Source organism: Myxine glutinosa, chromosome 10, assembly GCF_964187855.1.
Source record: "Myxine glutinosa chromosome 10, kmMyxGlut1.1, whole genome shotgun sequence".
Taxonomy (NCBI): Eukaryota; Metazoa; Chordata; class Myxini; order Myxiniformes; family Myxinidae; genus Myxine; species Myxine glutinosa.
Genome location: NC_136270.1, coordinates 61,653,869 through 61,676,953, shown reverse-complemented (window position 1 = coordinate 61,676,953; position 23,085 = coordinate 61,653,869). Strand labels below are relative to the sequence as shown.

Genomic DNA, 23,085 nt, shown 5'->3' with positions numbered 1-23,085 from the left:
GGTGACCCCGCTAGTATATATATATTTTGACTAACTCTTTTTGAAATGTCACTGAAAATGAATGTTTGTTGATATTCCCACCTTTTTTTTTTTTTTTCTTCTTGCTTCATTCCTTTACTTGTATATTGGTACAAGCAATTACCACCTGTTGCTTTGTGAGAGATTTAGGAGTTATGGGTTTGGAGGAACAATGGGTGATTGACAGAAGGAGATGGAGAAGGGATCAACTAGCATTGTGGCAACACCACATAGCAATAGGACCACAGGTCTTGAAGCTCACTCTTTTTTTTTTTTTTTGTATACAAGATGAAGGCTCGTGAAAGAGCTAACATTAATCACACAAAAGTCAAACCGACACACAAAACACAAAGTAAGGGGAGCGGTAGACAAGATGGGGAGAGAGGGGGAAGGACACAAACACAACATTTGAGAGCAAGGACATCGATCAGGAGCAAGTCAATGGCATTATAAAATATTCCAATTTTGTTCATGTGCAGCATCTGGTCACATGATCATCTGAATGGAAGGCCCCTTTATCCTGATTACGGCAATACATGTTTATACTTTACAGGTGATGTTTTTACAGTTTACATGTCGTGTTTTTGACGAAGGGAATGGCTGTGCTCCTGATGCAACACCCCCCCCTCCCTGTAGGTTGGGGCAGGATATATATATATTTTTTTTGTGGTTTTAGGCCTGATTTCAACCCGATCGCATATTTTGGTGCAGTCAATACGGTTTGGGCATCAAATATGAAACTCGTGCCCAGGTTTCATGAAAACCGTGTTTGTTTCAAGCGATAATGACTGAAGTGTTTCCTGACTCGGACTGACTGGTTTACCTACGAACACTGTTCGATCGCACAAGCTCACCAGACTAAAGTCCAGGTGAGCTAAAATATAGAAAAGCCAATAAACTTTTCCAAAAATAAATAAATAAAACGTCTCACCAACAGCATATTACTGCCACGTGATGGCCTCCACCTAACCCTTTGGGAGCGTTTGATTCCTTCGCCCCGATTAAGAACTCACTGTGGTTGAAGCTTTGGACCTGAGCCTTGCCTGTGGAGCGATGTTACTGTTTGAGGTTTTGGGTTTTAAGATTAATTTTCCAAAACACCCCACCCTCCAAGATGAGGGTAAATGCACCATTCGTGAATCGGACCTTTTGTGGGAATTTAAGGAATTTTGCCATACTCTCTCGACACCATCTTTGACTCGATAAATTGAACCGTATGCACACAGTGAGGAACAATAACATTGCGGTTTGTATTTTGGATCGTTCCCAAGTGGACATGTTTTGTGCTCAAAATGTTAAAATGAACTTTGAGTACAACATCTCACAAGCACTTTGCCCAATCTGCTCGGCTTGTTTAAATGTTCTTATGACGTCATTGCCAGTAGTCACTGCTGTATTCTCTCGGCTTCCTTTCCTCCTTTTGATGCACAAGCCTCGAAATGACCGTCACCTTGTTCTTGTTTTGGCATGCACATAACAAACTTTTTACATTGGAATAAATGTCAAGGTTGCGAGGTTAATTCGGCTTATCCGATTACAAACAGGCACCTCTTGATTCTTGACTATTTCAGAAAAGCCAAACTATTTTCTCAATGATGTTTCTTTGTTTCTATGTTAGGAGTTTGACTTCTAAGAAGCCATGTTTGACATCATGACTTTATTTGAATCGGATGACACGTGATTCTTCCCTGTTCCCTTTCCACCTCTTTTTCTCGCAGGCCTGAGCCCAAGTCAAATGAAAGGCCGGGTATGCAGTCCTGATGACTGCAGGCACAAACCGTCAGAGAGATGTTCCGATAACGACAAGGTTGAGCAGCGTAGGAGTAATCACCCGCTAGTTCTAGATTGTGAGCCTGATGGTCTTTCCTTTCGTGTCTGCACTACGGACGTCGATGGAAATCAGAAGTTGAACCCAAAACTGAAGCTGCACGTCTTGGATAAGAGGCAAGGTATGTTATCTGTTTATTTATTGTGGGGGATGAGGGGGGGAAAAGGGAGGTGCATGATCGGGGTATGGATGGCGATTTTTATTACTAGCATATAAGACCTGTCGCTTCGCTGACGAGGGAATACCAGTCTTTGCTGCGATGGCCACTCCATGGGGCAATAACAAAAAAAGGATTCCTGGGAGATCCTGCCTTCTGTGCGGGGATAACCAGCAACGCAAGTTGGCATTTGCAGTTTTGCCCCGTGTGCACATGGACCGATACGCAAACCTTCCTTCTTAATATTTTTGCACCACAAATTTTCCTGGAGTTCCACGACTCCACCGTCGTTTGTTTCATTGAAATCCGTTAATCCTTTCAAGTTCTAGCAAGACAAACATACAGACAGACACGGCTCCATTTATAATATCGATTATTATTATTATTATTATTATTTTTATTATTATTATTATTACTATTATTATTATTTTATTTTTTTCAATTAGCCTGGTGTTGGCTTAGCGGTTAGGGTGCCAGCTTGGGATCCTAGGATCCTGGGTTCGAATCCCGGCCGATCGCTGAATTAACACCAGGGGGGTTGACTCAGCCTGTCATCCTTCCGAGGTCGGCAAATTGAGTACCAGCTTGCTGGGATGAATGATCCCGGTGTGTACCCTGATTTAGAATAGGTACACCGTATCCCTGCGCATCGTTAGAGCGTGACCAAGGGTTGGAGTCAGGAAGGGCATCCGGCCATAAAAACATTGCCTCAAACAGGGAACCATGATTGTCATGGGGCCCGCAAGGCTAACCCCTGCTCTAGCGGGGAAAATGGCCTTAAAACGATCATTCTTTTATTCTTTCTATTATTTTTTCAATACAAAGGCAAGGCTCATGTAGGAGCGAAGTGATTATGGTTTTTGATGGAACAGACGTGAGCAAGCTGACGGTCGACAGACAAACGTGAGCTCTGAATATTGTGGTATGGGAAGAACTTTGTGGGGATACTTAAGATTGAAGAGTATCGCAGGAACCCTCTATAGCAGGGGTCAGGAACCTTTTTGACTGGGAGAGCCATAAAAGCCAAATATTTCTAAATATATTTCATTGAGAGCCATATAGTATTTTTAACGTATAATAAATTAAATATGTCTTACTTTTAATGCGACTTCTGGTGCTGCATGGTTTTGCTGATGGCCTTGTAGTCTGGTTCATACGTGGTGAGGTTGAGCTTCATGCAGGCGTTGAGGCTTCCATCAGTTAAACGTGAGCGTAGGTTGGTCTTAATGTTCCTCATATGCGAGAATGACTGCTCACATGCATATGTAGAGCCAAACATGGTCAATACGGCAATACTCACACGCTGCATTGTGTGGTATGTCACAGGAAGCTCGTTCCAAGTTTTAAGAATCAGCTGGTCTTCAGGTTGAAGATTTTTCATTTCTGTCCACTTGTGTTCCCTCGCCAGCTCTGCTCGCTGTCGCGCAAGACTTTCCAACTCTCCATTAAGTGACTTGAACTTACTCATCCACATGTCTGATGCCTTCAGGTCAGCAACTTCCAGCTCAAAGTCTCCGATAGAGACCCCGGGGATGCATGTCAGGTCGATTTTGTCCACTGCACACTCATGTGGATGAGTGATGAACTTGAAAAGACCAGTGCGCGCACGATTTTCTCCAAAACGTGCTTTGAATGACTGCAGGAGATTGGACGTAAAGCCAGCTAGCTGCTGGAGATCCAGATGTTGAGTGCAGTCACTTGCTAAGCATGCATCTCTAAATTGTTGCAGTCTTTCAAAGTGCAGAAGACGACCTGTTTCAATGTCCCTGAGAAAGACTTCCAGCTTGCTTTCAAATGCAAACACTGCTTGTTGAAGGGATGAGATTGTATTTCCAATACCTTGCATTTTCACATTGAGCTGGTTCAGATGGCCTGTTATGTCCACGAGATAGTGAAACTGCAGGAGCCAGTCAGTGTTGTCTAGCTCAGGATGCTTGACGCCTTTCATTTCAAGAAAAGTCCGGATTTCACTCAGGCAAGCTGCAAAACGGCTGAGCACCTTCCCCCTTGACAACCAACGCACGTTGCTGTGTAAAAGCAGACCGGGATAATGATTCCCAACTTCTTCTAACAGAGCTTTAAACTGGCGATCATTTAAAGCTCGGGCAACAATAAAGTTGACCACTCGAATGACCAGCGACATCACCTCACCAAGCTCCTGGCCACACGTCTGAGCGCAAAGCACCTCCTGGTGCAGGATGCAATGAAAACTTAGGATGGCTCTCTTTTCATGTTCACGGAGAAGCGCTACAAATCCTTTGTTCTTCCCCAACATACAGGGTGCACCATCAGTACAGACAGAAATAAGTTTATCCATCGGTAGTTTTTTTTCTTTAGCAAACTCCATGAAAGACGTGAATAAATCCTCTCCTCTTGTTGTCTCTTTCATTGGCAAAACAGCCAAGCTTTCCTCACGCAGTGTGTCACCTGCAGCATACCTGGCAATTATACTGCACTGAGATAGATGGCTAACGTCTGTTGACTCATCTAACGCGAGAGAAAAGTATGTCCCGGCGTTTATGTCCTTAATTTGTGTTTCCTCGACTTGATTTGCCATCATGATGCTGCACAGTTCTTGCTGACAGGGGCATGTCTTTTATTCGTTTGATTATCTTGTCTTTATTTGGGAAGTCATCAAACAGTTCATTGGCCACATCAAGCATGAATGTTTTGGCATACTCGCCATCTGTGAATGGCTTTCCATTCCTTACTATTGCCAAAGCACCCGCAAAGCTAGCGGAATTCCCGTCACCTTGCTTGGTCCACACACGTAGTTGCTGCTGACTCGTCTGCACTCTCCGCTGTAGCTCCTCGCATGCCCTTTTCCTGCTGTCCCCCGCTGGATATTTCGATGCAAATGAAGCATGGTGCGTATCGAAGTGCCGCTTTATATTTGACCGTTTCATCGATGCAATTTTATCATTGCATATTAGACATACCGCAGATCCTGCTCTCTCAACAAATGCAAATTCCTCTGTCCACGCAGCCTGGAATGCACGGTAATCATCGTCTTTTTTTCTTTTCGCCATCTTTTCCGTTACAAGGGTTGAAGCGGATAAACTAGTTGGCTATCTGATAAAATTGATTTCTTCACCTTTACAATGACGCGGACATGCTCGCGAGCCATTGGTTCCCGACCCGACCCACGGGTGACCCGTGACCCGTGAAATTTATCTTCAAAACTAATTTCTGTTTACTTTAAAATGACACAGTATTATTAAGAAATATCACAAGTATTTTAAAATCAGTTCCAAACTGATTTTTTTTTTTAATTTTTTTTTTTTCAACTCAAAATTGTCTGGGAGCCATATGCCGTCACCGGAAGAGCCATATACGGCTCGCGAGCCATAGGTTCCCGACCGCTGCTCTATAGCTAGTCATTTTCGGTATTTCAATAGTCTACCTACGATTTACTACGAGACCTGTACTCTGCCCCAATGCACCTACTAGCCAACCACAAACCACGGTAAAGACACCGACCAAACACTATACTATAGCAAAGGTAATATTTGAGTAAACAAATTTATTGTTGTGGAGACCTATGAAGGCTGCGGCCACCAAAACCCTTTTGCTTTTTGATGTGAAAACTTGAGGGAGACTTAAAGTGCCAAGTTTTATCGCAGGAGAACAAAGGGAGTGAAGACAAACATGTGATTCAGAGGTACTTTAATCACCACCTGGGTTCGTTACCTGGCGAAAATACATCAATCCCACAACTACAATCGGCACGTTTTTGTATTCTGAATGGGAGTAAATAATAATCGATATAATCAATAGCTGAAGAACCAACAGCAGTGGAAACTATCAAGGCCACAAGTAATCCCCTCCCACCACCCGTTCACCCCAACCCCTCCCAACGCCCGTTCACCTCAACCCCTCCCACTACCCGTTCACCTCAACCCTCCTCCCACCACCCGTTCACCCCAACCCCTCCCACCGCCTGTTCACCCCAACCCCTCCCACCACCCGTTCACCTCAACCCCTTCCACTACCCGTTCACCTCAACCCTCCTCCCACCACCCATTCACCTCAACCCCTCCCACCACCCGTTCACCCCAAACCCCTCCCACCACCCGTTCACCCCAATCCCCCCTCCCACCACCCGTTCACCCCAACCCCCCCTCCCACCACCCGTTCACCCCAACCCCTCCCACCACCCGTTCACCCCAACCCCCCCTCCCACCACCCGTTCACCCCAACCCCCCCTCCCACCACCCGTTCACCCCAACCTCTCCTCCCACCACCCGTTCACCCCCCCCCCCCCCAAAACCACCCTTTCAAATGAAAACAAAAAACAAATCCCACCGATTCAAACCCACTTGGGTCAAAATGCAAAAGTAACAACAGGAATGACTGAAAATTGGATATTGGGTCATTCCTGGTGTAACTTTTTGCCCTTTCAACTTTGCTTTAGGTGGGAACCGCGGGGATTTGTGATGGTGCGCCATCGACTTCACTTTAGTTTTAATCTGTGATACGAACACAACCAATTGGGTCCATGAATTAACACAATCTCTGGTAACATGTCCTTTAGCATCTTGTACAGTGCTCGAACCTGTGAAGGCAACACATCAATCGTGTTCTGTATGGAAGGCTCATCCATGTTTTTCCGAATGTGAAGTAGATTTTCCTGCTTCTTGTGGCATCAAGCCCGTGATCGATCCCGCAGTGGAAAACCAAACCGCTATTCTTGGTGCTAATGATGCTTTGACCATCGCTGGATTTGGTGTGAATTTCTCTTGACCTTGCTTTGTTTTCTAAACTGCAGACGTAAAGGTGAAGCAGCAAAAAAAGGATGGTTTTCAGCGTTTGAAGGCAAGTCCAGTCGGAGATGGGAAGGTGACCGATAAGCCTGTATTGGGTGGGCGACTGGCGGTGGAAGGTCTTCAAGAGGGGGAAAAGTATGCGTTTCGTGTCTACACAACCGATTCGGAAGGTCATCAGAACTACAGTTGTGAGATGACTCTCCATACACCACCAGCACCAAGTGAGCTGACCATTAGTATATTTAAATTTTCAAAACCCTCAATAAGTACTACAGTGCAGGTTTGATGTAATCATTAATGAGTCGTTCCCTCCCTCGCACCACCTCAAAGGTAAAATGAAAGATTTTGAATTTGGGCACCAGCCAATCTGGTTATTTGTTTATTTCTCCCCTTCCAACTTCCTGGGACAGTTTTTGCTTTCCTGTTGAATGCCGCCTGCAATGATCGCCTGCTGCTCTCTTCGAATCGAGCAGCCGCCGATAGGCGGGCAGCACCAGCTCTGCTTCTTGGTGATGCGGAACACGACGTACACCCAGCGATGGATTTCGTTGTGGCTGACCGGCCTGCTCCAAGCACTGGTCGTCACTATTGGGCTTTCCGTGTAAGACCTTGCGCTTACATGGTGCGTGCTGGCGTGGCGACTGAGGCCCGTGTTCGTGATTGGCTGCGTCCTACCGAGTCCAAAACTCCCAGCTGTGTCAGGTGGATGGCTCGTTATGGTTTATGTGGCACACAGACCCCCATACCATGCTTCACCATTCTCTGTCGAACTGAGGCCCCTTTTATGTCAAGGCCTTGTGTTGTCATGCTCTATCATGTGGTGGCTTGCTACTCCTCCATGCACATACCCAGCACTGTTGATCGGTTGGTTGCACCACAACATGTAGAGATGCAGGTTAGAACAGGAAGTGAACCCATCACACTTTTTCTCACGCTGGTCCACTGAGCACAGATGTTAATGAAAATCCATGTTCGCAATGACCAGCCTTCTTGGATAGAACATTGATTTGATGTTCCTTAATGTCAATGAGTCATTTTTGTAAAATGTTCGATGTTCTGTAAACCTTGACAAGCTATTCCTATGCTGCTGCTGCTGCTGCCCACGTTTCTTAAAAGTGGCAAAAGATTCGCTCAATGCTCAAACCCAATCATTCTGCCTCCCACTGGCTCCCGTAGGTGTGTGGATAGTGGTCATGGCAGTGGTAGTGAGGAGGCCGAAGCAGAGACATTTGTGTACATCTCTGCTGGCGGTGGTCGACTGGCTGTGCCATCCGCTAGCACTGCTTCCAGCCTGCTACCGCTGCCTGCACGCCTCGGAGTCTGCTTGGACTGTGATAATGCTTCGGTGCGTTGGGGTTTAAAGTTTTTGCCATAAATATAGCAAAGGCCAAATGACCAATGTCAAATATTCTCAGGACTAAACTGGCATCTGCTGCTACTTTGCAATTATTCTTGTTTTGGGAAAATAATCTGGAAATTTTGCACAACCTGCAAGTGCGCTGCACAAAAAGAAAACTTTCATTCATTCTTCTGATTAGATAATGGACAAATTTGTTGTAGGACAATCAGGGGAACGTTTTGTTCTAGTTTTCTCCGAGTGGTAAATTTTGGTTCAGGGTAAAACAATCCGCGCAGCATAGTCGTCGGGGATCTTTGGCCATGTTTGCTGCCTGCTTTTCGCTGCTGCTCATAGTTACTGCTTGTCCCGGTCCGCAGGTTGCTTTTTACGACGGCGACTCCATGTCGCTGCTCGCATCTCAGCCGCTTGACTGTCAGGGTCCCATCTATCCCGCCTTCGGCCTGCTGGGGAGCGGCCGTGTTGAACTCGAGCTGCCCGTGCTCGGCCCGACCTCAGCATCGCCACAATTGGGCGGTGGTGGTGATTGTAAGCATTAGGGCTGCTTCCTGCTGCTTCACAACAACCATTTGCTTGCTTTTACACTGACAGTCACAACCCTTGCATTTTTATCGATATTTATGGTTTCAGGAGCTAATTTGATTGCTTGCATGAAATGAGTTTTCCATTCCTTTTTGACATGCTGTGTAATGTGCCCTACCTTTAACAGTTGGTAGCTGTTTACAAGCAGTTGAAAAGGCTCGAGTTGTAAGGGCTTTAGATCTCGCTGTAATTTGTGTACAAACGGAATGTAATATTGGAAGCATATCAAGCACTTTACTGTACCAACTGGAGCACCGTGTACCGCTCGGTGTGCTCATCACAGGCGCTGTTCCTGGAGCGCCTTTGTAAGTTTTCACGATGTGTGTTTTTGAAATGTAACAGAGGATTATGTGTGTGGTATTATGTATTCAGCAAAAGACGAATGCTCGGTTTGGTTTTGATGAGAGAGTGCTTTTCGTGATGCCACACGTAAGCATGTTTACTTGGTGTGGTTTCACCTGCATTTTGGGGGATCTGGATGTAGAAAATTTTGGAATTTTTAATGCTGACCCACAACAAATGCACAACCGAGAAGCACATAATGGTGTACAAAATGTAAAGGGTGTTTTCTCTGACTTTAACACATACAATATGAAAATAAAAATTTGAATTGAATTTACCACTTCCTCGAATGACCCTTTAAGGACCTCTCATTGGCCTCATCTCTGGTACCTGGTACAAAATGTCTGTTGACGTGCAAAGGGCAGTGGAACATTTTGCCTCTTGCGGGAGATGTTTAACTGCGCCAGTGACCAGTGAATTTTGATCTCTCCTACCAACCACCTGTTTGTTCATTGCTAATGCTATACCTTGCTCTTGAGTTTGACTGGCTGTCAATTACAAGTGAATAAGTTTCTCCAGGATTATCTGAATGTATTTTCAACATTGAAGTGAAGTTCCTTGTGTGCATACAGGTGATTATCCAAACTAGTGAACTTGCAAATATCTACTAACGTTCACAAGATTAGTATGCAGAGTCCGAACACCAATCGTGGATATTGTCCTGTCAGCCTGGCGGTTAACACCGCTGGATGACGAATAGCTGTAACGGTCCTTAATTCCGAGGCGCATAGCCCAAACTGGCGGTTGGTCCGTCACGCGCTGGACAGAAGGCAACGGGGTGCTTACCTGGACGAAGCACATGGGTTGATTCCTGAAACCCACAACAAATAAACACACACGACACAACAAATGAAAGAACCACGATAATGATTTAGTAAATGTAATGCGATAAAAATGAAAGGTGAGGTAAATCTAATTTCAACTTTGAGACGTCTCCATCAGACACAAATACACAACAGGGGAATGATAAAATAAATTTTCTCTGATGGGGCCAACTATTTTTTTTTCTATTTTTGGTGAGCCAACACATTTTTATTCTTGGAATCCAATTGTATTTTCTCAGTTTGCTCAAGGACATCGTTGAATGAAGTCGGCAGTACAAAGTGGCCTGAAGCCGCTTGCGTGGCAAACGTGCCAACAATGGTGCCGAGTCGCTCTCCACAGCCCCATGTACGTGAGGTAACTCGTGTGGGCGGACCTCTTTAGGTCCCCACTCCATCCGAAGCACCAAGAGCCCCACAAACTGCCATTAACCCCTCCTCACGATCGCAAAAGTTCCACACCGCTCTCTCAGCACACCAAGCCACCAGAAGAGCCTGCACAAAAGTGACCGACCGAGAACAAAGACCAGACCGTGAGAGAGAGTGCGATTCTTCCTCCTTTTTGCTCGCTCGAACCTTCTAGCTCTGACATCACGCCAACCAACGGCCGAGCTCTCTTGAAACGCTTCATGTCCTCTCGACCAATGACGAAGCTTGGGGCGTGGCCTGTCGGTTACGATCCCTGGGAGACTAGGTTTATTTATTTGCCGATCGGCACATGTTCGTGTCCTGTAGGCAGTGGTGGGGTGGGGTTTAGCCCGATCGGGAATGTTCTGTGGTTCTGTCGGCAGTTTTGTTGGTTAATGGGAGGAGGTTGTTGTAACAAGGGTTTTATGGCCGGCCTGGTAGTTAAAAAAAAAAAAAAAAAAACCACCACAGGGATCAACCACAGACTGGGAAAACTAACTTTAATCCCAACCTAGTTAACATACCTCCACTCCCTGTGCGAAGACACATAAACAATCTTAAGCTCCAGTTTCCCTACATAATACATCGAGGTGTCTCTTACGCATCCACTGTTCATGCCACACCTATACGATCCTAGCTGTACTATGGTATTCTAGACAGACGAATTAGACAATCCAGCACAAGGTACAATTTTGCATGTCAATGTGGACAAAAACAGGAACACTGGTAACCCATAACAAACATGACAGATCAGGTTTGGAAACGCAGCTCGAGGTTGAAGCAGCAGCTGCAGATTCACCTGACGTGCTGAACCACCTGTGAAGGTATTTTGTTAGAGGTTATCTGTGGTTAATGTGGCAAACCTTCAAATGCCCGTTTTGTTGGTAAATATTACTTGCATCCAGATAATTGTATAAAGGATTCATAAGAGACAATGGCAGGAAGTCGATGAAAGGTGTCCTATTAAATGATTATGATGAGTTCAAGCTCAGCCATGTACTATGGTTTCCTCAAACTTCATTTTAAGGTAATATCGCAGTAGAGATTATGCTTATGTTGTAAAAGGTGCAAAATACCTGTGCGACCACCATCCAAAGTTCAAGACTGACGGTGAACATGCTGGTGAATTTGCAACTTCCTTGTCCATTAGTTTTAGAAGGAATCTGTGGTATCTTGGAATGGTACTACAGTACATTCATCACCTATTATTCCATGGACATACAGTACCATAAAGTATTCAAATCCCTTTTTCACATTTTGCTGTTGCAGCCTGAATTTAAAACAGATTAAATTGAGATTTTTGGCACTGATCGACACATATGGAATAATGTCAAAGTGGATTCTTTTTCTTAAAATCTTTATACAAATGTTTACAAAATAATTAAAAATGAAACACAAAGATGTCTAATTTACACGAGTATTCAACCACCGGTATCAATAATAATTCGTAGAAGCATCTTTGGCAGTGATTACAGCTTTGAGTCTTCTTGGGTATGTCTATTAGCTTTGTACATCTGGATTTGGGGAGTTTGCCCCATTTATTTCTTGCAGATTTGCTCAAGCTCTCAAGTTGGACGGGGAGTGTGAACAACAATCTTCAAGTTTTTCCACAGATTCTCAATGTGATTCAAGTCTGGGCTTTAGCTAGGCCACTCAAGGACTCATGTTATAGTTCTGAAGCCATTTCAGTGTTGTTGTGGCTCTATGCTTGGTCATTGTCCTGTTGGAGCATAAATCTTTGCCACAGTCCAAGGTCTTTTGCACTCTGAAGCAGGTTCTCCTCAAGTTGCCTGCATTTGGCTCCATTCATTGGTCTCTCTGCTCCTGCCACTGAAAAGCATCCCCATAGCATGATGCTGCCACCATCATGCTTCACGGTGGGGATGGTATTAGATGGGTGATGAGCTTTGCTCGGTTTCCACCAGACATAGCGCTTTGCATTCGGGCCAGAGTTCAATTTTTGTTTCATCAGACCACAGTCATTCACGTGCCTTTTTGCAAACTCCAGTCATGCTATCGTGCTTTTTTTTTTCCCCCAGGAATGACTTCCGTCTGGCCACTCTCTCATAAAGCCGTGATTTGTGTTAAGTGCTGCAAAGACTGTTGTATTTCCAGCAGGTTCTCCCATCTCGGCCAATAAACTCTGTCGACCTGTCAGAGTGGACATTGTGTTCTTGGTCACCTCCCTGACTAAGGTCCTTCTTCCCTGGTTGCTCAGTTTGGTCAGATAGCCAGTTCTAGGAAGAGTCTTGGTAGTTCCATATTCTTTAAATTTCTGAATAATGGAGCTCACTGTGCTCTTGGGAACTTTCAACATCGTAGAAATTCTTTTATACCCTTCCCCAGATCTGTCTCCTCAAAATTCTCTGTTATATGGATAGTTTATTGGACTTCATAGTAGAGTTTCTGCTCTGACGTGGTGTCAAGTGAAGGTGTTCTTTCAAAATCATGTCCAATCAATTGAATTGGCTATTGGTGGACTCCAATTAGGTTGTGGAGACATCTCAAGAATGATCAAAGGAAATTAAGATGCACCTGAACTCAATTTGGAGTGTCATAGCAAAGGAGTTGAATGAAACATAAGTTCATCGACTTGAGACATTTCAGTTTTTCATTTTTAATTAATTTGTAAAAGCTTCTAAAAAAAACAAGACCAAAAGTCTAACAGTGGTGTAGCCGGGCTTGTAAAATATTATAAACCACAAACACATATGATTAGCTTTTCAAACAGTCGCTAATGCTGTTTGTAACATTAAACAAAGAAACTTTGAGGAATCCCGACATCCATGAGGTAATTTTTACTTACAGAACTGAGCGAAGATCTACTGTAATCTATATACCCTACGAGGTTTGGAGGTGTGCTCATTTACCAAGCAGCTTGCCAAGCTAGCTGGTTTTTAATTCCTTAATGTTCCTTAATGGTTTTTAATTGAGTGCTTGATCGAATGCTTAAACCATTTGGCAATCTCTCCACAAGAAACTTGGTAAATGAACACACCCAATGTTCTTGAGACACGACCATAGATCGACTGTAATCTATATACCCCAAAGAGAAATGACCCTTCCCGCTGCTCCCACAGTGAGCGGGTGTGAGCCTACTTGTAAATTTAAATGTCGGTTGGTGGAGCAGCCATCGTAATGACGTAATGACGTAACGGACACAAAACTGATATATTTTAACTTCCAGTACGTTTGCAGTCACAACGAAGGGGTTAGCGTTACGATTAGATTTACTATAATATTAACGTTACGTTATTATTTCGAAAATGATATTACCATTAAAAACCCGAGGCCAATTCCCTACTTCCTCAGTTATTAATACTAGCGTGAGTCGGCGCGCCTCACCACATGTCGTTTCAGAGGGGTAGGCATCTTTGACCATTTCGGTGTCTTTTGGGTCTTCATAGTGTTTTGGGTCTTCAGGGCCATTTGGTTCTTCAGGGTCTTTTGGATCCTCTGGGCCTTTAAGGGTATTTTGGGTCTTTGAGGTGTTTTTGGGTCTTCAGGGTCTTTTGGGTCTTTGGTGTCTTCAGAGGCTTTTGGGTCTTCAGGGGCTTTTTGGGTCTTCTGGGTGTTTTGGGTCTTTGGGGTCTTTTGGGTATTCAGGATCTTTTGGGTTTTTGGGTATTCAGGGTCTTTTTGAGCCTCAGGGCCTTGAAGGGTATTTTGGGTCTTCAGAGGTCTTGGTGGTCTGAAGGGTCTTGGGGAAATTAAAGGGTCGTCAAAGTTCTGAGGGGTCTCAGCAGTCTTAACGCAATTAAGAGGGTTAACCATAGTCCCCTTTTCGCTCCGCGGTGCGATGGGGGACAATTAAGAGGGTGGTAATTTTATTTGAAGAAGAAGAAGACGTTGTCGTCGCATATAAACATACATAGCGAACCATATACGTTTGCTCTATTATAATAAGAATTCGGGCCGAACAACGCTTAGATCATTGATCATGAACCATACACCACTTCAATCCATTAACCTTCCATTCACGACATTGGGATTAAAGTGTTATGGTTATATTTACTATATTATTATTATTATTATGAAAACGATACCACTGAAACGATACACTCTATTAAGAAACCTGGGCTTAATTTGTCCAAAGCGGTCCAAGGACGAGTCATAAGGCCTATAGCTATACGTACCGTATTGTTGGAAGAGCCGTAACGTCTCTGCTTTCGATATTTGATGGTCATTTTAACAACCGGTTGTTTCACACTGAATGAAAAACATTGAGGGAGAGCATGGCAATTGTGAGATATTACAGGTTCGACAATATGTTCGGCATGAACGGCATATAAATCAAAACGGCGGTGTGTGGAGAGTCAGCCGGCCTTACGCCGTAATGACATCAGACGTAATCACATCACCGTGTCATGTGACCATATCATCAGCTCTGATTGGTATACGTTTGAGGGGGACATACATATGGACGGACAAACTGTTCTGGACGGCTTTGCCCGATGGGCTTCGTCATTAAAAAAAAAACTTCCTTATGGGTTATTGTGTATGCAAGTGACAAAAATCTTCATTTTAAATTCAGGCTCCAACAAAATGTGAAAGTCAAGGGTTGTGAATATTTAAGGCACTGTATATGATAAAGTACACAAGTAATGTCTGTCAGGAGTTATTTTTATTATATTACGAGCCGAATGCACCCGGCGTTGCCCGGGTTCTTTTTGAATGAATTCACTACTAAAATTCAGCTTTTACTCGCGGCCGTAGAAGATTGACTACTATAATTCAGCTCACCTTTTAATTGTGAAATGGGCCCAGCCCGGCCTCGCCACCTAGACTATAACCTTCCCGGGACCCGGCCCGACATTTTTGGTTCTTTTTGAATGAATTTACTACTATAATTCAGCTTTTACTCGCAGCCATAGAAGATTGACTACTATAATTCAACTCGTCTTTTAATTGTGAAATGGGCCCAGCCCGGCCTCGCTACCTAGACTATAACCTTCCCGGGACCCGGCCCGACATTTTTGGTTCTTTTTGAATGAATTTACTACTATAATTCAGCTCACCTTTTAATTGTGAAATGGGCCCAGCCCGGCCTCGCCACCTAGACTATAACCTTCCCGGGACCCGGCCCGACATTTTTGGTTCTTTTTGAATGAATTTACTACTATAATTCAGCTTTTACTCGCAGCCATAGAAGATTGACTACTATAATTCAACTCGTCTTTTAATTGTGAAATGGGCCCAGCCCGGCTTCGCCACCGAGCCTATAACCTTCCCGGGACTCGGCCTGACATTTTTGGTTCTTTTTGAATGAATTTACTACTATAATTCAGCTCACCTTTTAATTGTGAAATGGGCCCAGCCCGGCCTCGCCACCTAGACTATAACCTTCCCGGGACCCGGCCTGACATTTTTGGTTCTTTTTGAATGAATTTACTACTATAATTCAGCTTTTACTCGCAGCCATAGAAGATTGACTACTATAATTCAACTCGTCTTTTAATTGTGAAATGGGCCCAGCCCGGCCTCGCTACCGAGCCTATAACCTTCCCGGGACTCGGCCTGACATTTTTGGTTCTTTTTGAATGAATTTACTACTATAATTCAGCTTTTACTCGTGGCCAGAGAAGATTGACTACTATAATTCAGCTCACCTTTTAATTGCGAAATGGGCCCAACCCGGCCAAAGCGGCCTTGACCGGCCTCACCACCGAGCCTATAACCTTCCCGGGGCCCGTCCCGACATTTTTTGTTTTAGAGGTTTTTCTCCCATCAATTCACCGTTCAGATTAGCACGTGCAGACAAACAAACAAAAACTTTCTTTTATATATATAGATTATTATTATTTTTGAGGCATGCTGTTTCTAAATGATATCCTACACTGTTGCCAGTGCTGAATACAACTACCACAGATATTCCATGGATCCCTGTTGAATGTAAATTGACTTCAAGTCCTTCCCACCCAAAGGCATCAATAGCTCAAACTTCCCCTCCATAAAAACCTCAACCTTCTAATTCTGCTATCACCATAGTTACATTTCAACCACTAGAGGGTGCAGTTAGATTGAATCATGGCCACATTAGAAAATTTGTCTGCCATCATTGTTCCAAGCAAAATTGCATCTGAAGCACTTGAAAGATGCAGGAAAGCTGCGTTTGCTACGGTTGTACTACCCCCCCCCCCCCCAACACACACATATTTTCCTTCATTCCCACTGGTGTCCTAGACTGGACCTTCAACAGAGAATGTAAATACCTGTAATCTATCTATAATTCCACTAATCTCTGTGTGTATGTTTGTTTGTATGTTTGTCTGTGACCGCTGTTTCTCGACAACCACGGGTCCGATATACTTTAAACTTGCCAGGTATATTGCTGGGGACCCGAGGATGTGCCTTTTCAAGGTTTGAAATTAATCGGACAAGTAGTTACCGAGCTATGGCGATTTAGCCGTTCGCCGTTCGCTTTGGCGTTGCGAATGGACCAAACCATTTCATGTAAATAGAGGGGGGGGGTTCTGTGGTCGTTGCGAATGGACCAAACCATTTGATGTAAATAGAGGGGGGGGGATTGTCACCGTACTCACAAGCCGTTCGCTTTGCCTTTGGCTTTGCGAATGGACCAAACCATTCCATGTAAATAGAGGGGGGGGGGGGATATAATTTTAGATATATATATAGTACGGGCATGCCCTAGTACTGAAAAAGGCAGGAGTCCGAGTTGATAATGTAGAACTTATGGATTAGAGAAACGCCTTTCCAGAGTTTTCCCATGAAAACACATCCAGATTCTCCAAGCTCAGCTGCCTGGAATGGTGATGGCAGTCAAGTTTTCTAATGTGACCATCTAATTTATACACACTGAATAGGAGAGCGCAGTGTTGTTGGTAGATTGCTATCACCCTCTATCTCCCCTCCTCACCTCCAGCAAATGGGCATTCCCACATTGATAATTATATATTTCTTCACTCCCACAGTGGAATATTTAATGTTTCCCCCTCCGTCATTAAGCTATCATCCACTTCACAGAAACCAAGATTGAAACAGCGCCTGCATATCATGGGGCATCACAGTCACCTGTCCAACCCACAATCCCACAGGATATGCGGAAACCTGTGGAATTGCAACAAATTAACCTGATACACGTGCACACACACAAAAGTAAATGATGGATATTTTCTTTCACAGCCAAGTGTAAAAAAGAAAAAGAAAGTAGAATTTAAGTCGGAAATAATAGAAAACTCACAAAATCTGTATAGTGGGGCGGCTTAGCCCAAATATTCAAAAGAATTGTGCATTTTGTGATACAAGCACCAAATTTGGCACAAATGTACATTAATATGTTGCGAACATTTTCAGATATTGGGCCACTTGAAATTCCGTAATTTTTTTTTTCAAATTTTTTCAAATTTCGTAATTTCAAATTTTTCGGGTGACACCGTCACAATTTCGGTCTTCGAGGCCGGCCGATAGGCAAAGTGTGACCGGAAGGGACGAGGTTCTCCTGACCACGTGGCCCTCGATCTGGGAAGCGAGAGGCGTTCCATTAGTGGACGCGCCCCTCACGCCCGACTTTTGGGCGGCCCCGGCAGGCCGTTTGTTTTGACGTTCCGTGACAGGCCCCGCACCCCCACCTCCGGGCCGACCGGAAGCTTGTGCTGAGTACATCATACCTGAACAACTCAGTGAGGCAGAACACAGCAGTGCACACCAGGGTGACCCCTTCAGTGCATAAACCAATTAACCTGTCCACTGCAGGGCATATAGAAATGAAGTTATTTTCTGCATATAATAATAATATAAGTTCAGTTCTATATAACAATTTCTGTTATCACCACTACCACTACAACTACCACTACTACAAGCTTTGTCTGGAATTTTGTGGACTAACAGACAAACAGACATACAGACAAGCTGGGATCAAAACATTACCTCCTTCCACCATTGAGTGTAGAGGTAAACATCATGGAAATTATATCATGCCCTAGATTTAATTCATGCTTACCCGTGTATTTGCTTCACTGGTTCACAAGGTCTTTTGCATACATGTAATTCAGACTCTCGTCTTCATTGCTGACCACACAATGTTCGCAACATATTAATGTACATTTGTGCCAAATTTGGTGCTTGTATCACAAAATGCACAATTCTTTTGAATATTTGGGCTAAGCCGCCCCACTATATCGGCCGGCCTCGAAGACCGAAATTGTGACGGTGTCACCCGAAAAATGTGAAATTACGAAATTTGAAAAAATTTGAAAAAAAAAATTACGGAATTTCAAGTGGCCCAATATCTGAAAATGTTCGCAACATATTAATGTACATTTGTGCCAAATTTGGTGCTTGTATCACAAAATGCACAACAGGTTTGCTATGCTGCTACACTAGTAGTAAAAGCCCTGATTGAGAGAATGCCAGTTATTTGGGCAGTGTATAGACAACAGACTACTGCCTCTGGCTGAGGCCGATACATAACGATATTCACAAGGCCCGTGACACCTATCGGCTCCAACCTTTTAACTGCAGATTTGGTCATTTTACACTGAGGGGAAAACTTATAGGAAGGACATGGCGATTGTGAATACGACAGCTCCGAAGATGTATTTGGCTTCATAAAGCACCAACCAACATGGTGGCTATTTGATTTTTCAGGTTGAAATTGAGGGTGGAGTCAGGCCAGCTGTCCAACCAACGGGTGGAATATAACGTTACACATGGACAGACGAACAAACGTATTATATAGATACAGTACGAGCAAAAGGGAAAGGAATTGGCTTTTGAATCCATCTAAAGAGGTTGTGACATCCCAAAGTGAAATCTCATCTACATTGAGTAGAGTCTGGTGTTGGTTTAACGGTTAAGGTGGCTGGCTTGAGATTTTAGGGTCCTGGGTTTGAGTGCCTGTCATACCATTGTAATTAACACCAGGTGGGTCGATTCAGCTGCCATACTTCTGAGGTCGGCAAAATGAGATCCAGATGACAAGTAATAGAGGTATTGCATCAGTGGCTCAGCGTGCCTGCAGAAAATGATGCAACCAGCAGCCACAGGCTGCACATGAACCATTATTGTAGACACAGGCTACACATGAACCTTGGAATTGTAGACGGTGACTTGCAAACAGAGTCTTTGAATTGTAGACGGTGACTTGCAAACAGAGCCTTGGAATTGTAGACGGTGACTTGCAAACAGAGCCTTGGAATTGTAGACGGTGACTTGCAAACAGAGCCTTGGAATTGTAGACTGTGATTTGGAAACAGCCTTGGAATTGTAGATGGCGGCTTGCAAACAGAGCCTTGGAATTGTAGACTGTGGCTTGCAAACAGAGCCTTGGAATTGTAGACGGTGACTTGCAAACAGAGCCTTGGAATTGTAGATGGTGAATTGCAAACAGAGCCTTGGAATTGTAGACGGTGACTTGCAAACAGAGCCTTGGAATTGTAGATGGCGGCTTGCAAACAGAGCCTTGGAATTGTAGACTGTGGCTTGCAAACAGAGCCTTGGAATTGTAGACTGTGATTTGGAAACAGCCTTGGAATTGTAGATGACGGCTTGCAAACAGAGCCTTGGAATTGTAGACTGTGGCTTGCAAACAGAGCCTTGGAATTGTAGACGGTGACTTGCAAACAGAGCCTTGGAATTGTAGATGGTGAATTGCAAACAGAGCCTTGGAATTATAGACTGTGGCTTGCAAACAGAGCCTTGGAATTGTAGATGGTAACTTGCAAACAGAGCCTTGGAATTGTAGATGGTGAATTGCAAACAGAGCCTTGGAATTATAGACTGTGGCTTGCAAACAGAGCCTTGGAATTGTAGACGGTAACTTGCAAACAGAGCCTTGGAATTGTAGACTGTGGCTTGCAAACAGAGCCTTGGAATTGTAGACAGTGTTACGGATTCGTCACTTCCGTTGTGGTTTTCATCCACTTGAAACATTTTTGGTTCCATGTACTATTATTGTTTTCAAAAGGGTTATTGTGTATGAACTGTTTTCAAAAGGTGAAAAAGTTAGTGTTAAAAAGAAACAGGAAACCGGATCGGGAACCGGACGACGAAGAGGAAGAAGGGAAAAGGAAGGCGGAGCGAGTGGAGTCGGACAAGAAGAAGCCGAGCTACTTGCGGTCTGGAGCGAACGTTGGCGAGCAAGAGTCACGAGTGAACTTTTGGTTTCCCGGGAAAGGGCTTCCTGCGACAGAGTTGTTATCGCTGTGACAGATCAACCTGCGTGTCAGGTTTTGCGGTGGATTCTGAAGAGAATCATCGTCATCATCGTTGTGCTGTTGCGCCACGAGACCGGGCCGTCGGCCATTTTGACTCGCGCAGGACTTACGCTTCGCTCAATGTTTCATCTCGTTTCGACCATTTTCACCGCATTCAGACGTCGATCTGGGGTGTGTGTGTGTGACGTGGCTTTTGAGTGGAAAGTCTGCGTGTCGCCGACTGCGAGCTGTGGAACATCCATACCCGATGGTGTGATTTCCCAGTCGGCTGGAGGGCGCCTTTGGATTTCCCAGTCGCCTGGAGGGCGCCTTTACGCAGCTTTGGCCGCATGACTGTGACTATCATCCAAATGGGATTCTGGCTTGCAAACAGAGCCTTGGAATTGTAGACGGTAACTTGCAAACAGAGCATTGGAATTGTAGACGGTAACTTGCAAACAGAGCCTTGGAATTGTAGACGGTAACTTGCCAACACAGCCTTGGAATTGTAGATGGTGGCATGCAAACAGAGCCTTGGAATTGTAGATGGTGGCTTGCAAACTGAGCCTTGGAATTGGAGGTGGTGGCTTGCAAACTGAGCCTTGGAATTGTAGATGGTGGCTTGCAAACTGAGCCTTGGAATTGTAGATGGTGGCTTGCAAACAGAGCCTTGGAATTGTAGATGGTGGCTTGCAAACTGAGCCTCAAGGGCGGTGTACAGAAGTGTTTAAAAAACAACAACAATAAATACAAGGCACAGGGGGGGTGAAATGTGCTGCACGTGATGTGTAACGCACACAGAGTAAAACGAGTGTTCATTTACATCGTACAATGTCTCATAAATATCTATAAGCACACCTGACACGAGGCCGAAGCTTCAGACTTTGGCACGCTCACAAGGCTGCACCATTGAATAAACTGTTCCGACCAGTCATTTCGAAATAAACCATGTAAAAGAAGGACAAACCCTCATTCTCCCTTATAGGCCAAAAAAAATATATTGCTGGTCTCTGGTCAGACCAAAGTTCGAGAATTGATGTGGCGATGCGGTTTTTCTTTTTCTTTTTGAAAAGCATGGATTGCACATATAGAGGTTTTTTGTGTCCTCATGCCTTGCGGTCCTCCTCATCTGCTGTGGCGCCATCCAGAGAGAAATGAAAGACAGCCAATGGGACTGGTAGGCCTTTTTGTAAATAATGAACACAAGCTTAAGTTATTTTAAAACGTATTTATTCTGAAAATCATTAAGTTCTTCAAGCATATGATAGACTGCTATTTCGTTCTCGAGATCACCTCGCCGTACCGTCAAACATTCCAATGCGTCGATCGCGTCAACACTGCGCATGCGCAAGTGGTCTAACAGGCCGATGGTCTCCCACGATCTCTTCTCCCAGTCCACCAGGTTATCACAGACACTTACAACTTCATGACAAACGAGATAGGATCCAGTCCTAACTAACGAGACCACCCACAGCTCTCTAGGCCTTGTGGTTGCTTCACACGAACCCAACAAAGAACGTCTTCGTTTCAATAAATGACAATATCCAGCCGATAGAGGCTTTGCATCGCGTGAGCGTCGTCCATGGCAACCGGTTCCGGCCGCCATCTTGGGTGGCATAAACAACATGGCGGGAAAGCTGTCGTTTGATCAGACGGACCTGTCAGTTTACGCCCGAAGCTTGCCCGTTGACGCGTTTTCGCGGTATTGCGAGAAACTGAGGCTGCGTCATCTGCCTGTGGACCCACAAGTACACCACAAGCACGCCACACACACTCCACAAGTCTGCCACACACTCCACAAGTCTGCCACACACACTCCACAAGTACGCCACACACACTCCACACGTATGCCACACACACTCCACAAGTCCGCCACACACACTCCACATGTACGTAACCAAATGCATAATCCTGCTTTTCACTTCGCGAGCGAAGGTAACAACCTCATGAGCCATATTCTCACCTGAGAGCTGCAGTCAAGGCAGCTATGAAACCGTTTTAGCGTTGTGTCGTCCGGAAAACGGTAGAATGACAAGCCCGATCCCTTATGAAATCGGGCTGTACATCCGACAGCACAACTCTTTACCATCGTGTAGGGGGCAATTTATATGTGAGACGAGTTTCAAATTGCCGCCATTAGGCCAGATAAAAAAAAGACTTGGTGATCGTCCCCGCCCGACCCTACGAAACACACCCGACCCGAAACTTTTTTTATTTTGAAAAAAATCATAAAAAACGATCTTTTCACAGTCAAATTTGGCGCCGTTCTGCACCGCATGCTGCGCGGTGCATGCTGCGCAGAGCGTCGCAAGTCCAAGTGCCTCGAGCAACTTCACCCATTTTACGTTAGCCATTCATGGTGGCTATTGTGTGAGATTTTTCCCGCTGAAATCTATTGATTCGTGCTGCTATGGACACCATTCTCTACAGCTGTGGAAGTGTGTTCACGGAGATCAACAACAATGGTGATGACGATCCTGAACAGGACAGGATACCAGACTCGCTGATCTTTATGTTCGTGCCAATCTGAACTGTGCTTCCCCTATAGACCTAGCTAGCGTACGACTCTTCTGGCTATGAAATGCTCTGCGTCCACTGGTACTGAGGAGAATTTGGTCGAAAAGGCAGGGCAACACCCTCAATGTAACATTT

General features: G+C 44.6%; 1 protein-coding gene across 2 annotated transcripts in view; it reads left to right on the top strand.

The window, feature by feature from the left end:
* LOC137434157 (E3 ubiquitin-protein ligase TRIM36) overlaps nucleotides 1–9,327 on the top strand; it is a 40,283-nt gene extending 30,956 nt beyond the window's left edge. For both annotated transcript variants that reach the window (XM_068126877.2, XM_068126878.2), the window contains exons 9-13: nucleotides 1,737–1,967; nucleotides 6,772–6,990; nucleotides 7,180–7,471; nucleotides 7,946–8,114; nucleotides 8,486–9,327. In XM_068126877.2, the coding sequence (XP_067982978.2) occupies nucleotides 1,737–1,967; nucleotides 6,772–6,990; nucleotides 7,180–7,471; nucleotides 7,946–8,114; nucleotides 8,486–8,665 (1,091 nt within the window). In that variant the 3' untranslated portion in view covers nucleotides 8,666–9,327. The remainder of the gene's footprint in view (nucleotides 1–1,736; nucleotides 1,968–6,771; nucleotides 6,991–7,179; nucleotides 7,472–7,945; nucleotides 8,115–8,485) is intronic.
* Nucleotides 9,328–23,085: the final 13,758 nt, after the last annotated feature.